Genomic DNA, 16134 nt, shown 5'->3' with positions numbered 1-16134 from the left:
TTGTCTCCTCCACAGTGCCAGGGCGAGGGCTTAGGCTAGAACACAACCTGACAGCGCGTGCTGAATGAAATGATGGGCTTGCTTTCCACCTCTCTGCAGCCCTGGGCTACGGCCAAGCCTGATGGAGGAAGCAGGTGTGAGAGAGGCATTACAGATGAGCAAGAAGCTCCCAGGCTGAAGCTACCTCCATAAACACAGAAGCAGGGAAGAGAAGTGGGAAGGAAGGAAGGGCTCTATCCAGGCATTATGGGACTTGGAAGGAAGGATGCTTTCAGGCATGCTGTGTGTCCAGGACCCCTGTGGCAACCATGTGCCACCTATCAAGGTCAGGAACATGGCATAGCTTTTGTGTGTCCCAACAAACCTCAGTCATTCCAACAATTCTCACTGGTCCCAGTCATACACCCAGTACCACGCAGTGGTCAGCAGTGACGACCCAGAGAAAGGATGCGCCTAGGAGGCAGCATGAGTGGTATTGAGACCTGTGCTGGGAGGGCCCAGGAGGTTCATCGAGAACCTTATTGACTGGTCATCCCATGACTGGAACTCCCGGCATGCTTCTTGACTCATAGAGAGACTGGTGGGAAGACTGGAAAACCTAAGTACAGAGGTTTTGTGGGTCCAACAACTTAATCCGGTGCTCTAAACTCGCACCAGATTACCAAACAGAGATGAGGGGCCAGGATCCCATTGCAGCTCCCACCTAAGTCTGCACCACTGCTCCACCCCAACCCAGCCTGCCTGCCACCTACCTAACCTGGGTCTACAGTCTATTCTTAGTCTCCATTAGTTCCTTCTTGGAGCCACACCAGAGTGTGGACAGGGTGAGGCGGTGATCATCCTATGGTAAGAGAAGACTCAGGGCGTCTCAGACACCTAGTCCTGGTAATGCATTGAACACCACACCCTCCGGGGCCCATGTGGTTAGGTAGCTGGCTTTGCAGTGTGCATACTCCCTGCTACAGTCCTCACAGGCCCTCCCTCCAGACACAGAAGAGAGAAATGACCGGTCGGCTGTGGCTAAAGTTCTTAGAGGTAGGTGAGGGTGAGAAACCAATGTATTTCTCCAGATTCCCAGGGGAAGCTGTACCCCTGGGGAAAGGACAGACAAGGAAGAAGGCAAAACTATTGGCACAGCCCCTTCCCTCCTGATGTACCTCTCTAGGAGCTCTGCTGCAGGGTTATAACCCTAGAGGAAGTGGGCCGGTCCTGCCTCTGCCCACCTTGGGGAAACTGCTTACCTACCTGACAGTTGTTCCCGCCCCTTCTCCAGCTGATTCAATTATTTTCCTTCAAGAAAGCCCAAGTGACCTCAGACTCTTGATCTTCCTAAATGACCACTTGCACTAGTCAAGACGCACCAAGTCTCCAGTTTCCTCCTTGGAAAAGGGGTAGCTCCCATGGCCACACTTTACAAATACCCTTATCCTCTGGTTGCCATGGAAACAATGAATTAATGCCCACCAGTTTCAAGTCAGTCAGCTCCTCTGGGGGCAATAGACTCACATCAGTGACAGGCCACCAGGTGACTCATGTCACAGCCAAAAAGATCCCCTAACACAGCTGACTGAGGGGAAAGCCAGCAGTCACTGCCCCTGAGGACAGCTGGTGCAGGGCAAGCAGGCACTCCACCTCTCCCTCAAGAACAGCTGCTCAAAGAGCATAGCCCTCAATCCTCGGGCAGGAACGTGCCAGCCCATCTCATGCTGAGTTGGGCTCTTCCACTCAGCCATGAGGCTTGTGCACACATCAGCCATTTCTCTCCAAACACGGTTTCAGCATCAGTCAAGAGCTGCCAGCCCTGCCCCCTCCCCACAAGCATCCAGGGCGTGTCACATTCCCACCTTCACAGCCACCAAGAAGGGGGACCCTGAGCCAGGGCTGGTCGGGGTTCCCAGTTCACACTCCTCCAGGAGAAACACATCTTCATCCTCCAGAACCTTGTCCAAAAAGCCTATTGCCTCCTCTTCCTCTTCCATGGCAGCCAGAGCTGCAGAGGGCAAACAGGAAGCAGGGTCCACGCAGCGGTGGCAGCAGCGGCGGCAGCAGCAGCAGCCGCGCGCGCCCCAGCAGGGAGGGAGGCAGGCAGGGGACGGGCGGGCGGGGAAGAGCTCAGGGCAGGCCTACACCAGCATGTTGGCCTCCGCGGAGTCGGTCCTGGCACCTGGCCACCGGCTCGCGATGAAAGGCTCCATTATGAACCTTTTCCTGCTGCCGCTTTCCAGCCGTCCTGCGCGCCGGGCCCGCCTCCCGCGCGTCCCCACCCTGCGAAAGGGGAAGCGGGGCCTCCGGGAAGCGGCTCGTGGACGAATGCAGGGCAGGGGCGACAGCCAGCACCCTCCGCGGTTCGTTCCTTCCTCAGTCGCCGCTCTGCTCGCCCCAGGCCCGCTGCCGGGTTCGTCCAGGCTCCCTGCCGCTGCGCTGCTGGCCACACAGAGCCCGCCCTTTCTGGACCCGGAGGCCCGATTGCTCCAAAAGCACAGGAAACGCACGTCTTGACTTGCGAGGTGGAGCTGCTCGTTCCTTCTGTGGTCACCGGGCGGGCGAGAGGCTGGCGGAGGCTTCTGGAGCGGAGGAGGAGGGAGGGAGGAGGCCGCAGACAGGCCGGGCGGGCGCAGGGGGAGGTCTGCTTCCCAGAGACAAGCTTTATTTACAACTTCTCGCTGGAGCCCTTGGGCAAGGGGGAGCAGCAGAGGCTTCCCCCCAGAAGTCACCCTTCATCCACTCAGTCTAGGTTCCCATGGGATGTCACAAGCCAGAGCCCCCTTCGCACCCCGGCCTCAGGATCCAGCACCTTCGCAGAGGGGAGGCCCACTGCCGGTGAGAAACCGCAGTTGCCATTGCACCACGGTAGAGTAAACGAGGCTTTGTACGTATACAGGAAGGCACTGGCCTGCTTTATGCCCAGCACGAGCATAGTGCCAGACAGGGTCCTAAGCACACGTCACTGGGCACCGGGGACCACCCGGGAGCCACATTAAGGTCAGGTGCTACTGGCAACGCCACTTTCCACTTTCTTGGAGTATTTCTGCGCCTCACAAGGGGAGGGCCAGCCCTACAAGGCCAGGATACACAATCTAGGACAGGTGCATTACCCACCCTCCCTGCTCCCAGACTGCTTCCCTCAGAGTCTTCCACATTCCAAATTCACTTGGAGGGTGAGGCTCACATCCCAGGCTCACCCTGACCCTAAGGGACACACCCCCCAGTGGGGGAGGAGTCTAGGGCCAGCAGCAGCAACTCTTTCACAACTCAACATCCAAGGCAGCTAACCATGGGCACATCTTTAGCACTCATTCAAAGTTCAGGCAGGGCAAGCACCTAGCCGCAGAGGGCCTAAAGGAGCTGAAGAAACCACGGCAGCTCCAGCCAATTAGTGTTTCCCAAAAGCAACACAATTGCAAAACCTGTAGTCTTTATGGTTTTAGTTTTGTTTTGAGGCAGGATCTCTGTAAGTAGCCAAGCTAGACTTGTTTGTTCTTTTTGTTGTTTTTCTTTTTACTGTACATGTATGATTGTTTTGCTGCCTGCCTGCCTCTCTCCCTCTCCTTACCCCCCACTGTGTGTGTGCATGGGGGGTGTAGGGAAGTGGATATGGGTGCCAATTGTGTGTCTCATGCTAGCAGTGGTCAAAAGGCATCAGATTCAGTTCAAATCCCCTGAACAGTAGTTACAGATGGGTGTGAGCCGCCATGTAGGTGCTAGGAACCAAACTCAGGTCTTCCGTAAGATTAGCACGTACCTGTAACCACTGAGCCATCTCTCCAGCTCCCTACAGTTGTTTTTTTAAAAAATATTTATTTATTTATTTATTTATTATGTATACAATATTCTGTCTGTGTGTATGCCTGCAGGCCAGAAGAGGGCACCAGACCTCATTACAGATGGTTGTGAGCCACCATGTGGTTGCTGGGAATTGAACTCAGGACTTCTGGAAGAACAGGCAATGCTCTTAACCTCTGAGCCATCTCTCCAGCCCCTTACAGTTGTTTTTGAGAGAGGATCTCTCAGTGTGGCTCTGGCCATCCTGGAACCTGCTATGTAGGTCAGACTGGCCTGAAACTCAGAGACCTGCCTGGCTCTGCTTCATCCTGTGTCACCACACACAAGGGAAAATATGAATGGTTAAATAAAATCTCCTAACTTTAAAATGAAAGCAAGTAATCTACATTTCTTATATTTTTGGTTGTGAGCCTAGCCTTTAATGGCTGAGCCATCTCTCCAGACCTACATAAAAAAAAAAAAAAAACAAGCCCGGGCGGTGGTGGCACACGCCTTTAATCCCAGCACTCGGGAGGCAGAGGCAGGCGGATCTCTGTGAGTTCGAGACCAGCCTGGTCTACAAGAGCTAGTTCCAGGACAGGCTCCAAAGCCACAGAGAAACCCTGTCTAGAAAAACCAAAAAAAAAAAAAAAAAAAAAAAAAAAAAAAAAAAAAAAAAAAGCACAGCACACTAAGCCACATCTTTGCTCTGAGCTAGGCTTAAGGATGCCCACACTGTCTTTATTCTTGCAATTGGTCGCCAGCTGTGGTCATGTCGGAGGAGTTTCCCCTAAGGGTCTCTCTGTCCCATCTCCTCTTAGAAGATTTGGCAGCTTGGAATAAAATTCGGCTTCATATACCAATCTACCAATACTTTATCTTTGTAAACCTGTGTAACAGGTACCACCAACCAGGTGGTACGGTTTCTGAATCTGTCCATCAAAATCTCATGTGCCGTTTATGACCAGCCTTTCATATACAACATATTTACTTATCAGTGGCAACCATATGGTCACAGGGCAGAGTCAAACTATTGAGGCCATTTCCAAAGGAAGGCAAACCGTCCCAGTTGGGACCCACCATGCCAACTCCTCTCAACTCCACTGGGCACCTTGGCTGAGGAGGGAGGGGAAATGAAAGGGAATGAGTATAGTTTCTTATCCTACTCTTTAAAAAATTTTTTCTGGAACTCTGAAGTCCGGAGGAGGCTCCGGTCGTTCTGTCAATAATAGAAAATGTGCCCTCACCAGATACAGGCTCCATCCTGCCACCAAAGCTGAAACAGTCTGAGAAAGGTATGATGGGCTCTCTGGGGCCCGGGCCAGTCCCGGTCTTTCCCACCAGTGCCTTGCAAAGGCATCTCCTACCCATCATCCACTGCTTTCTCTCTCGGTCCAGTTTTGCTCTGACTGGGTTATAAATAGCCAGATATCTGAAGGGCCCTCTCAAGCCACAATCCCTCATTTGGTTTGGGAACAGCCAGGCTGGGCATTCCCTAGGGCACAAACGTGCCAGCTCAGGGCCCGGAGTTACAGGTTCTTCTGCCTTCTACCCTGGGGGCTCTACATGTGCAGCGTGCTGTGCCCAAACTGGTCAGAGCAGCGGGCAGTACAGGACGATATCCAATCCCAGAGAACCTGAGCTACCTTGAAGCAGCCTAGTTTTAGGGTACCTTAACTTCTCCACAATCCTACTCACAGCAGACTCAGCACCCACTTATTCCCTAAACCCTAAGCCTCACAGAAGCTGCTCCCCAAACATCCAAGGCTTAAACTACCCCACCCACTCCAACTTGTTGGAAATTCCAGTGAGTAACAAAAATGTCCCCTTCAGTGGACACAGAGGCTCCATTCGCAGGCCCTCAGGCCTCCCTCTGGAGGGGAAGTGACTCACAAATCCCCAGGGTGTTCCCTCCCTTTCCCTCTCAAATGTTCAAGAAGGCCCCAGACCTAGGTTTCCTTCCTACTTTGACTGCTCAGCCTGGTTCCAGACTCTTCTCTCTAGAGAAAAGCCAATATGACCCCTGCCCTCTGATTTTCTCTAAGTCCTCGGGCTTCTGGGGCCACACAGTGGGTTTAGGCCAATCTTTCCTCCTGCCTTCTGTACATATGACGTCATGGCTCAAGGTCCTATCCCACAGCCCTGTGCTCACAGCCTTGGGAGAACTGATCCCATCTCACTATTCTACCAATGTCACCCTCTGCCACCTCTAGGCCCGAGACCTGCATAGGCAGCTGGATCTCCTCACCTACAAGTCAGAACAGCAACCCCTCAGCTCCTCAAATCCAGACCAGTAAGTCTCTCCTCTTCCCCATCCCAGCTTCCTCTTCTGGACTTGCCACTTCCATCAGTGGGCTGTCATCTTATGGTTCCTTGTGCCTGTGGCCCCACACATCCCTTTTACTAAATTCTTTGGTTCTTCCATTTTTCCCTCTTCCAAACCACAACCCAGCTAGGCTTTGCAACACCTTACACCTATACAGCCCTAATAACATTGCATTGAGACTCTTCATTCTCTCTGTCTGCTCACTGGTCCATGTACATTGGCCTGGCATGTGAGACCAAACCCCTACCACTGGTATACTCTCAAAGAACTGAGGTGAGGGACGTATGAAAAACAGGATGGAGTGAACAAAGGCATCCATACCGAGGAAAAACTTCACTGGAGAGTGTCTGCTAATTAAATCTGTAAGGGGGTGAGAGGAAGGAGAAGGCCATGTGTGGGGAGCTGAAGACTGCAGGCTTTGAGAAGGGAACCTGGTGGGCTTCTGAACAGCACCTGGAAACAGGGATGCCTTTCCAGGCAAAGGGAGGAAAGCCCACATTAAAGAGTTTCTTCCTTTCTTTCCTTTCTGGTGCAGAAGCTGGAACTCAGAGCCTTGTTTAAGCTCCAGCACACTCCAGCACTAGGGATGGTTTCTTAAGGAGCTTCAGAAGAAGTTAGGGACAGAAGAGAAAATAAGCAGGAGGTAAGTACACAGTGGGTTGTCTCTGTCTCTCTGTCTCCACCTCTGTCTCTCACACACAGAGACACACACAGACAGACACAGACAGACAGACAGAGACAGACACACACACGGAGGGCTTTCCTTACACTTAAATCTCCACCTGCACTCCCTTACCAACTCAATTATCCAGCACTTATTAACCGCCTACTGTATACCAGCCATTGTGCTCACATTCAGAATGTAGTTGTAAACAGGGAGCCATGCCCTTTGTGACCAAGTGATTGACTCCTAAGGCTGTGCCAAAGGAAAGGCAGGACTGGGAAGGGGCACATTTTAGTTATGCTGTTGTGGTCCAGCTCCAGAAAGGGTAACATGGAAATGGCTATTGTGATTTTTAATGTTCACACCCTCTGACTCAGCAATCCCACTCTAGGGAATTGCCTGAAAAAAGCCCTGCTGGAAGGGCACAAAGGTGTGTGTATAAAATGTTGGCTGACGTGAGAAGGCAGCAAAGGCTGCCACAAGTCCAAATGCCTGAGAGTGGAGCCGAATCTGCTGTGATGGTTCACGAAGGCAGAAAGAGTTTGAGTCCTAGGCCTGTCTGAGCTATACAGTGGTCTACATGCACACATGCACACACCCCCACACACCAATCTCAATCAACACAAAACAGTGGCTTGATTAGGACTAGAACTGTAACTCAGTGGCAGAGTATTTGCCCAACTGTGCAAGACCCAGGTTCAATCCCAAGGACTGTCCCTCTTCCGTACCTCACCTTTAAAAAAAAAAGCAGAGAGAGGGAAAGGGGAACTGGTTAAATGGATTTTGGTATAGCCATAGAATGAAATACCACACAGCCACAAAAGTAAAATAACAAGATACCTACCAATAGTATGATCTCATTTTAATACATATTCTACATATGGAAAAAATGAGAAATAAATAAACCCAGTAGCTCTCTGTAGGATGTGAGCTTTTACATACTAGATAATGTATTTCTGATTAGTGAGAATTTTGAGTATGTAATCAGAGAAAATGAAGTTATAAAAAGAAACGTGGGGGCTGGGGTGTAGCTCAGTCACAGAGCGGGTACTTGGCATTCTCAAGGCTGTATAACTGTTCCCCCTCCCACACATACGCATGGTGCTATGGCGGGAATTTAGAATGAGCTGGGAGGGCACAAGCAGGTGCAACTGATGTAATAAGTGAGAAGCCATGGGAGACTCCCTGGAGGTGGTGACAGGAGAACCCAGCCCTAGCTGAGCATGGCAATACTTGCTTGAAATTCTAGCACTTGGAGGCTAAGACCAGGGTTACAAGTTCAAAACCAAACTGGGCTACATAGGGAGACTCTATCTCAAAGAAACAAGGGCAAGGGACGTAGCTTGGTAGTGGAATGCTTCTTTCACATTAAGTCCTTACCTTCAAGCCTCAGAACACAATAAAGTAACAATGAAGGAATGAGCAGGCCACACTGATGGAGACTGGGAGACAGTCAGGGAAGTCTTGTGGAGTTATATTCCAAGTTGGAGGTTGGTAGTGAAGCTTCAGAGGCCAGCAAAGAATCCAGTGATCGAGTCTGACAGGGTGGGAGGCTCTGGATTTCACCATGATAGCCGCAGGGGAGGTGGGGAAGGATTCCAGGCGAGTCGCATGACCATTCTCTGGTGTACCCCTCATCTGACAACACGTCACTCATTCTCAAACACTGCTCACTCTGTGCTCAACAGGAAGCCACTAAGTCAGACCAAACAAGGGCAGCTGACTCAATCCATCACACTGGTGACAAGGGCCAGGCACATTCCCATCTCCAGGATTTGCCAAACACAGTTTCCTTGGTGTGAAGATGTTCACCCAACTCTTCCGGCAGAAGCTCAAGCCCCACTACGAGGCTGGGGAGCCTGGCAGGCCCCTGGAGCAGTGCCAAGGCAGGTGGAGTCAAGAACCAGACTCTCGCCCTCCATACCCCTGCTCCTCCCTCTTTCCATCATAGCAGACATGAATCTGGCATGGTGGCTCATGGCTGTCAAGTTCTAGGGAGAAAGAGACAGAAGAACTGCCATAGGTTCAAGGCTAGCCTGGGCTACAGTGTGACACTGTCTCAAAACAAAACTCACGTAGAATTTAATAGCATAAAGCTATTGGGTATAAGTCAATGCTGTTTATATGGTAAAACTAACAAAATCAGGGAATGGAGAGAAGGCTCAATGGTTAAGAGTGCTAACTGCTCTTCTAGAGGATCTGGACTCAGTTCCAGCACCCACACGGTAGCTCACAACTGACTATAACCCCAGTCTTAGGGGATCCAAGACCCACTTTTGGCCTCTATGGGCTCCTACACACTTGTGAAGCACATAATTTCATGAAAGCATGTGCATGTGCGTGCGCGCGGGCACGCGCGCACACACACACACACACAAATGCCAAATAAGTTGCTTTATAAAATGTAACAAAAGCACTCAGGATTCAGGAGATGGCTCAGAGAATTCAGTGCATGGAACATGATCCTGATCATCTGAGTATGGATCCCCAGAGCCTGCCTAATAGTTCACAGCAGTAATGCAGCTATCTGTAATCCCAGCATGTTTCTACAGGGAGATGGGAGGCTGAGATGAAGTCTCCAGAAGCTTGCAGTTCAGCTAGCTTGTCATACACAGCAGAAAACAGTAAAAGAACAGGACAGAAGACAAAGACTAACATCCAAAGTTGTCCTCTGATCACATGCATGGTGGCAGCGCACACACACACACACACACACACACACACACACACACACACACACGAGAGGGAGAGAGACAGACAGAGAGAGACAGACACACACAGAGAGAATATATTCCATTGGATTCTGGATTTGAATTCTAGTTTTTGCCTCTTGCCAGCTCGTAACACTGGGCAAAGCACTTAAACATGCCCTGTTTTCCTCATCTATAAAACGGGAATAGCCTTGCTGTGCAAAGGTAGTGTGTCTGACTCCATAAAATGGGGATCGTTACTTCATCTCTAGGGCTGCCAGAAGGCCTGGTGCACACAGGGCAGCTAAATGACCTGCACTAAGTGTTTAGCAAGCACCTGCTCTTCTTCTCCCCTTCTTCCTTCAGCACATGTGTGTGGAGGGAAGACCCACCAGAGTCACCTCCAGCCTCTTCCAGGGGACCCAGTAACTCACTCACACCAGACCACTGTGTTTCTCAAACCTCGAAGGCCTTTTTCACACTCAATGGTTATGCAACTCCCTTACCTCTACCTCTTCCATGACCCATTCCCTAAGAACCCACCCAAGGTCACAAGACTTTCTTTTGTACAGCTCTTTTGTTGTTGTTGTTGTTGTCTTTCAAGACAGGGTTTTTCTTTGTAGCCTTGGCTGTCTTGGAACTCACTCTGTAGACCAGGCTGGTCTCGAACTCCCAGAGCTCTGCCTGCCTCTGCTTTCCAAGGCCAGGATTAAAGGCGTGCGCCACCACCGCCTGGCTTGTGGGTATAGTGCATCTCTTAAAAATGCTGCATGGATGGCCTTAGTATAGGGGACTCTGGGACTTGGGGTGTGGCTTGGTGACACAGTACCTGCTTAGCATATACATAGCCCTGGGTCTCCCAAGAATCAGATAAAAAGAGGGCTCAGCTTAAGAACTCAGTCAATGAAGTGGTATCCTAGCACAAAAGGCAACCCAGAAGATAACTACCAGGGAAGGAATCTGTTCCAACAGGAGCCTCTTCTGGGATCCTTCCAAGAACAGGAAGCTCATTACCTGTACAAATGCTAGATAGCTGTTTCGTTCCTTTTTTTTTAAAGATTTATTTATTTATTAAAAAAATATTCTGCCTCCATGTATGCCCGCACGCCAGAGGAGGGCGCCAGACCTAACTCCAGATGATTGTCAGCCACCATGTGGATGCTGGGAATTGAACTCAGGACCTCCGGAAGAACAACCAGTGCTCTTAACCACTGAGCCATCTCACCAGCCCCTAGATGGCTGTTTCTTATCCTCCTCATCTCCTCCCACCACCACCCCAGACAGCCCAGCCCAGCTTGGAACTTACAACCCCCCTGCCTCAACCTCCTAAATGCTAAGATTACAGGCATGTACTGCCATAACTGGCTCGCTAGACAGTTAACAGCTGAACTCAAATGTTTGTTGTTTGTTTTGTTGTTGGAGACAGGGTTTCTCTGTGTAGTACTGGCTATCCTAGAACTAGCTCTGTAGATCAGGTTGGCCTTGAACTCACAGAGATCCACCTGCCTCTGCCTCTCAAGTGCTGGGATTAAAGGCCCATGCCACCAACTCAAATCTTACCTCACAGTAACTGCTCTCTGCTCTCTTTCTGTCCTCTAAAGTAACATTTAGTGTCAGGGAAGAAGTCTCAGGTTGTAGTCACGTGGGACGAAGGAGCTGCCACTGAGAGTTTGTGCATACAGTGTCAGTATGTGTGCTTGGACCAGGGGAAGGCTTCAGAACGCCCATGTGTCTCAGGCATTGGGGTCCTTTACCTGGCCCTACTCATTTCAATGACACACATTCACTTAGGACTTCATTTGCTCCCCACATTTCTAGGAAATGTTTTAAACCATCTACATCTATTTCCTCTGTATATAATAAACAAGCTGAGTTCCCAGGTTAAACAGCCTCCTGTGCTCATGACAGAGTCCCCTGAGGTTTGGGCGGCAGAGAAGCAGCCAAAGAAGCCATGATGCAGATCTAAGGCTGCTGTGTGCAGGCCACTAACCTGTGAGGACTCAGAGTAGATGCTTCCAGCCTGCTCAGTAAACATGGTCACCCACAGTGTCCTGGCTGTGTATGAATTTCATTCCTAGCACCCATGTAAAAAGCTGGATGTGGTGGCACATGCCTGTCATCCAAGAACTGGGTTAGCAGAGGTGAAAGATTCCCGGAGTTCACTGAGCTGCCAATCTAGCTAAGTCAGAAAGCACCTGGTGGAGTATGGCTGTGGGAAACAGAGAGACAACGATAGAAAAAGAGATGCTGGGTCTCAAAAACTAAAACAGAAAGCAGTCAAGGAAGACATCAAGCTTTGACCTCGACACACATGTGCGCACACATACAAAGGAACACGCATGTACAGATGACATGGGAGTCCCCTCTGTATGCTGTGGATACCATTGGTGAATAAAGAAACTGCCTTGGCCCGTTGATAGGACAGAACTTAGGTAGGCAGGGAAAACTAAACTGAATGTTGGAAGAAGGAAGGTGGAGTTGAGGAGAAGCCATGGAGCCGCAGCCAGAGACAGACATGCTGAAACCTTGCCAGTAGGCCACGAGCCTCATGGTAAAATATAAAATACTGGAAATGGGTTAATACTAGACGTAAGAGCTAACTAGCAATACTCTTAAGTGATTGGCCAAGCAGTGATTTAAATAATATAGTTTCTGGGTGGCCAGGAAAACAAACAAGCAGCCTTCACTACAACATACACAAAGAGAAGAAGCAGCCTTACTTAATGCATTAGTACAACTGTGAAGAGCTATGAACGTCAGGGAGCTAAGTGAAACAACTGCATTCTCTACTATGCCACTCCACCATTTCAAACATCTCATCCCAAATAAATGATTTTCTAAAGCCCTTTGGGGGGAAAAAGACATTTAGTTTTCATTTTAATGGAGTAATATGTTTTGCTTTACTCAAACACCAGGTCTGTCAGTGGCACAGGTCTGTAATCTCAGCACTCCAGAGGCAGAAGCCCAAGATAAAGTAGTATTTACATCCCACAGGGATTCAAGTTCAACTAATCTCCAGAGCAGTCCACAGATGGCATGGCAGTTTACCTTGTCACACTGTTACCTGGTTCCTGCAGAAACCCCTCCAAATGGGATTGTTTATCCCCCATTTACAGTAGAGGGGAGTGATGCTGGCTGAACTGGCCAATGTCACATGGCACGGGGTAAATCTTAAACAAACACGGTAGCTCACGCTTGCAATCCCAGCACACAAGAGGCCCAGGCAGGATGACTGCAAACTCAAGGCCAGCCTGGTTTCATAATGAGAACTGCCTCAGAAGAGGCAAAATGGGTACTAAAGGCTCCTGTCTGGGGAGGAGCAGAGGACTGTGCTTACAGGTACCCTGCTATATACTACATTCCACAGCATCAGTGCACCCTCGGTAAGGCCCACCCTAAAGGCAGCGCAGAAGACTGGAGCTGCCCATAAAGTACTATGGTTGCTAAGTGTGTATAGCCTTCCTCCACGTCTTCCTGCCATGCAGGCAGCGGGTGAGGAATGAATGGACCACCTACCACACTGGCACGGCATCCTCTCTGGGAAGGGAAGAAAACAGCGCTGGCCTTGCTAGCGCCCACTGGTGGAGAAACTCAGTAACAACGACAGAAAATAGCACAGTAGAGAGCAGTCTGCGGGGTTCTTCGGGACCCTTCTGAGCCCCTGGGAGAACACAGAGACAAACAGAGCCTCTGACCCCAGCGGTTCACCTCTGTGCCATCCATAGGACATTTGAAGAAAAAAAAAAAGACCCTGTCTCCCTATTTGGTCTAGGCTAGCCTAGAACTCACAATGAGTCCAAGATGGCCTCAAACTCAAATATCTTTCTGCTTCAGTTTCCTAAGTACTAGCTAGAGAAATGGGCTATCACACCCAACTTGAGGACGCTAGTGGTAACAGCCACGCTTGTTTCGTGGGCAATTAACACCCACTGAAATCATTATTTTCATCAGTCGCCTCTTTTCTCCCTCCTGCCTTCCTTCCAATTTCAGGATATCTAGGGCAGAGAACTGTTCTGGCTAGGCCCACCCTCCTACCCACAGTACCCTGGGCACCTGTCAATTAGCATACCTTTACCAAATAAATATGACTTTGGGAGTAGCCTTGTTTGCAGGTAAGAAACACATTCACGAACAGGCTAGTGGGAGAAGAGAGACAAGGGAAAGGTAGCCAGGCCAGTCGGGTGCAGCCCATCAGGGAAGACACCAAGGAACCTACTATGGGGTATGAAAGGGGGTGCACGGCCTGGAGAGGGTAAGAAGAGTTCACTAGAGAGTGGACAGTATCCTAAGTAAGGTACTGTGTTTGCCTCCTGCCCAGTGTGGACAAGGCACAAAGCACCTGAGCCTTAGGTTTTTTTCATGTATGCAAGAAGAGCTCTACTAGCAGCTGGAAGTGATGGCAACAAAGCACAGCAAAATGCAGAGGGGATGGTTGGTATGCTCTCTGCAGCAGAGACGGGGAGAAGATGCACTGGGCTGCTGAGTCTCTACCAGGGCACCCACCACCCCCAGATTAGAACGCAGAACAATGTGCAGGCCCTGGAGCCGCAATCTCTCCACATGTCTGTTCACTTAGGGATGACCCTCTCGGCTCCAACCTGAGACAGAAGGGAGAGCAGACAGCGATTCTGCCTAGCTCTGTTCCCCACTCTTCCTACCCCCACCCCAGGTTCCAGAACTACACAATTGAATCCCAAATACCAATCAGGAACCCAGAGGAGCCTGTGAGTTTACATGGGGATCTAAGGGGCGCACAAAGGCTTGACCAAGAATGGTGCTCCTTATCTACAATGGCAGACTCAAGCCCCAAAGAACTAGGGGCCAGCGGGGCTATCAGAGCTTCACCCAGGAGAGACTGAGAGGGGTCTGGCAGCACCAACCAGGCTTAAGCTTCACGAGACCCCAAATTGAAATGTGTCCTGGTCCCACGGGATACACCAGTCTCTGGCAAATTGTGTCAACTCCGTAAGCTTCAGTTTCCCCAACGGTAAAATGATAGCAGGGCACATACCATGCAGAGACATCATGGACTGCCCCGATAGGGAGTGCCATTATTAGGAGGTGTGGCCTTGTTGGAAGAGGAAATGTGTCACTGGGGGGGAGGGGCTTTAAGGTCTCAGATGCTCAAGCAACATACACTCTTCCCACTGCCTGTCAGTCTACATAGAGAACTCTCAGCCCTATTCAGTACTATGTCTGCCTGCAAGCTGCCATGTTTCCTGTCATGGCAATAACAGACTGAACCTCTGAAACTGTAAGCCAGTCCCAATTAGAGTTGCCATGGCCACGGTGTCTCTTCACAGCAATAGACACCCTAACTAAGACCATGACAGTCACTTCTTCACCTCCACTTTCACCTCTGGATCCTCGTGCCAGCTGAGGTCTGCACCCATAGACATTACAAACTGGTTTTTGTGGGTTTTTTTTTGTTTTTGTTGTTGTTTTTTCGAGCCTTTCCTGGAACTAGCTCTTGTAGATCTGCCTGCCTCTGCCTCTCGAGTGCTGGATTAAAGGTGTGCACCACCACTGCCTGGCTCAGATATTACAAATTACATGGTATTCTGGCCCTTAGTGACATCTCATGGCAGACTTGTGGTAGCTGTGTCAGGTCACATAGGAGGAAATCCTCCGAATCTTCCATTTACTGATGGACAAATGATCTCAGAGAGGGTGACATCTCTTGGGTGACACATCTTCAAAGCAGCAGAAGACAGACAAAACCCAGATGTCTTCTGTCTTGGGGTCCCTTTTGCTGCACCATCCAGAGAGAAGACAGGAATTGAGGTCTATAGGAATGAGGTTTTCTGTAAGACTGTGGTTCTGAAACAGGAAGTTGCAGCTGAGTGGGAGTATCCTCACCCTAACTCCCAAGGGAAACTACACTCTCTCAGTTGAATCGAGCCTCCAGCAATTGATAACCCCTGACCCTGTGCCAGGGTACCCTGCCCAGCCTAGGTTTGGGTTCACCTGTCACCCTTGGGGCACAAACCAAGATGAAAATTTCACAGCAAATCTATACTGGGGAGTGAGGAGATCATGTCTTCGCTGAGGCTATCACACTTGGGAGAACAGACCCAGAAAGGAGGTGGCCTGCAAAGGCAGATTAATTTCCCAACAGGTTATTTACCAGACTGAGTCCTTGCAATGCTGCTGGTCCCAGCCCTCTAAAAACCAATGACAAAAGTCTTGTGGGTTTATTTTGAGATAGGGGCTCACTATATAGCCCAGTCTGGCCTAGATGCCACAATTCTTCTGCACCTTCTGAGTGCTGGAACCGAATGTGGTCACTACAAACAAGGCTCCGTGTGAGCAAACCCCCAGCCATTCCTCACACTTGCCTTCAGAGGAGCCAATGCTGTTCATACCTGGGAAATGAGGCTCCATGGAATTATGACCCTTGTTCAGTGTCCTACAGCCAGAAAGCAGATTTCATCTGTGCAAAGATTATATTATTTCCAGGCTCTAGGTCACTGACCCAAGGTACTGATAGTTCACTCTGTGTGTTAATTTTAGGGTGTCTAAACATTATCCCGGGTGTCTGTGGGGTGATTCACAATGAGATGAACATCTCAATCTACAGACTGAACAAAGCAGATGCTCTCTCTCCCCAAGGTGAGCCTGCTTTGCCTCATCCAGTCAATTGAAAACCCAAGATCAAAAAGGCCAAGAAAGAGGGGCTCCATCAGCCAGCA

At 50.0% G+C, this 16134-nt stretch overlaps 1 protein-coding gene and 1 long non-coding RNA gene across 4 annotated transcripts in view; one reads left to right on the top strand and one right to left on the bottom strand.

Moving 5' to 3' along the window:
• Abr (ABR activator of RhoGEF and GTPase) overlaps window positions 1–16134 on the bottom strand; it is a 195546-nt gene that overhangs the window by 74950 nt on the left and 104462 nt on the right. The window contains exon 1 of one of the 3 annotated variants that reach the window (XM_075991600.1): window positions 1845–2807. The exons of the other annotated variants lie outside the window; for them this stretch is intronic. Coding sequence (XP_075847715.1) covers window positions 1845–1979 — 135 coding nt within the window. The 5' untranslated portion in view covers window positions 1980–2807. Of the gene's footprint in view, window positions 1–1844; window positions 2808–16134 lie in introns of those variants that run through there. 3 annotated transcript variants of the gene reach the window in all.
• LOC142860396 (uncharacterized) lies at window positions 2368–3929 on the top strand. Its single transcript, XR_012912331.1, has 3 exons — window positions 2368–2507; window positions 2730–2820; window positions 3855–3929. It is a non-coding gene; the product is annotated as an uncharacterized LOC142860396 (long non-coding RNA).

The sequence above is a fragment of the Microtus pennsylvanicus genome, chromosome 11 (genome assembly GCF_037038515.1).
Source record: "Microtus pennsylvanicus isolate mMicPen1 chromosome 11, mMicPen1.hap1, whole genome shotgun sequence".
NCBI classification, from domain to species: domain Eukaryota; kingdom Metazoa; phylum Chordata; class Mammalia; order Rodentia; family Cricetidae; genus Microtus; species Microtus pennsylvanicus.
Note: the sequence above shows the minus strand (reverse complement) of the source record. Positions and strands in the feature narration are given on the sequence as shown.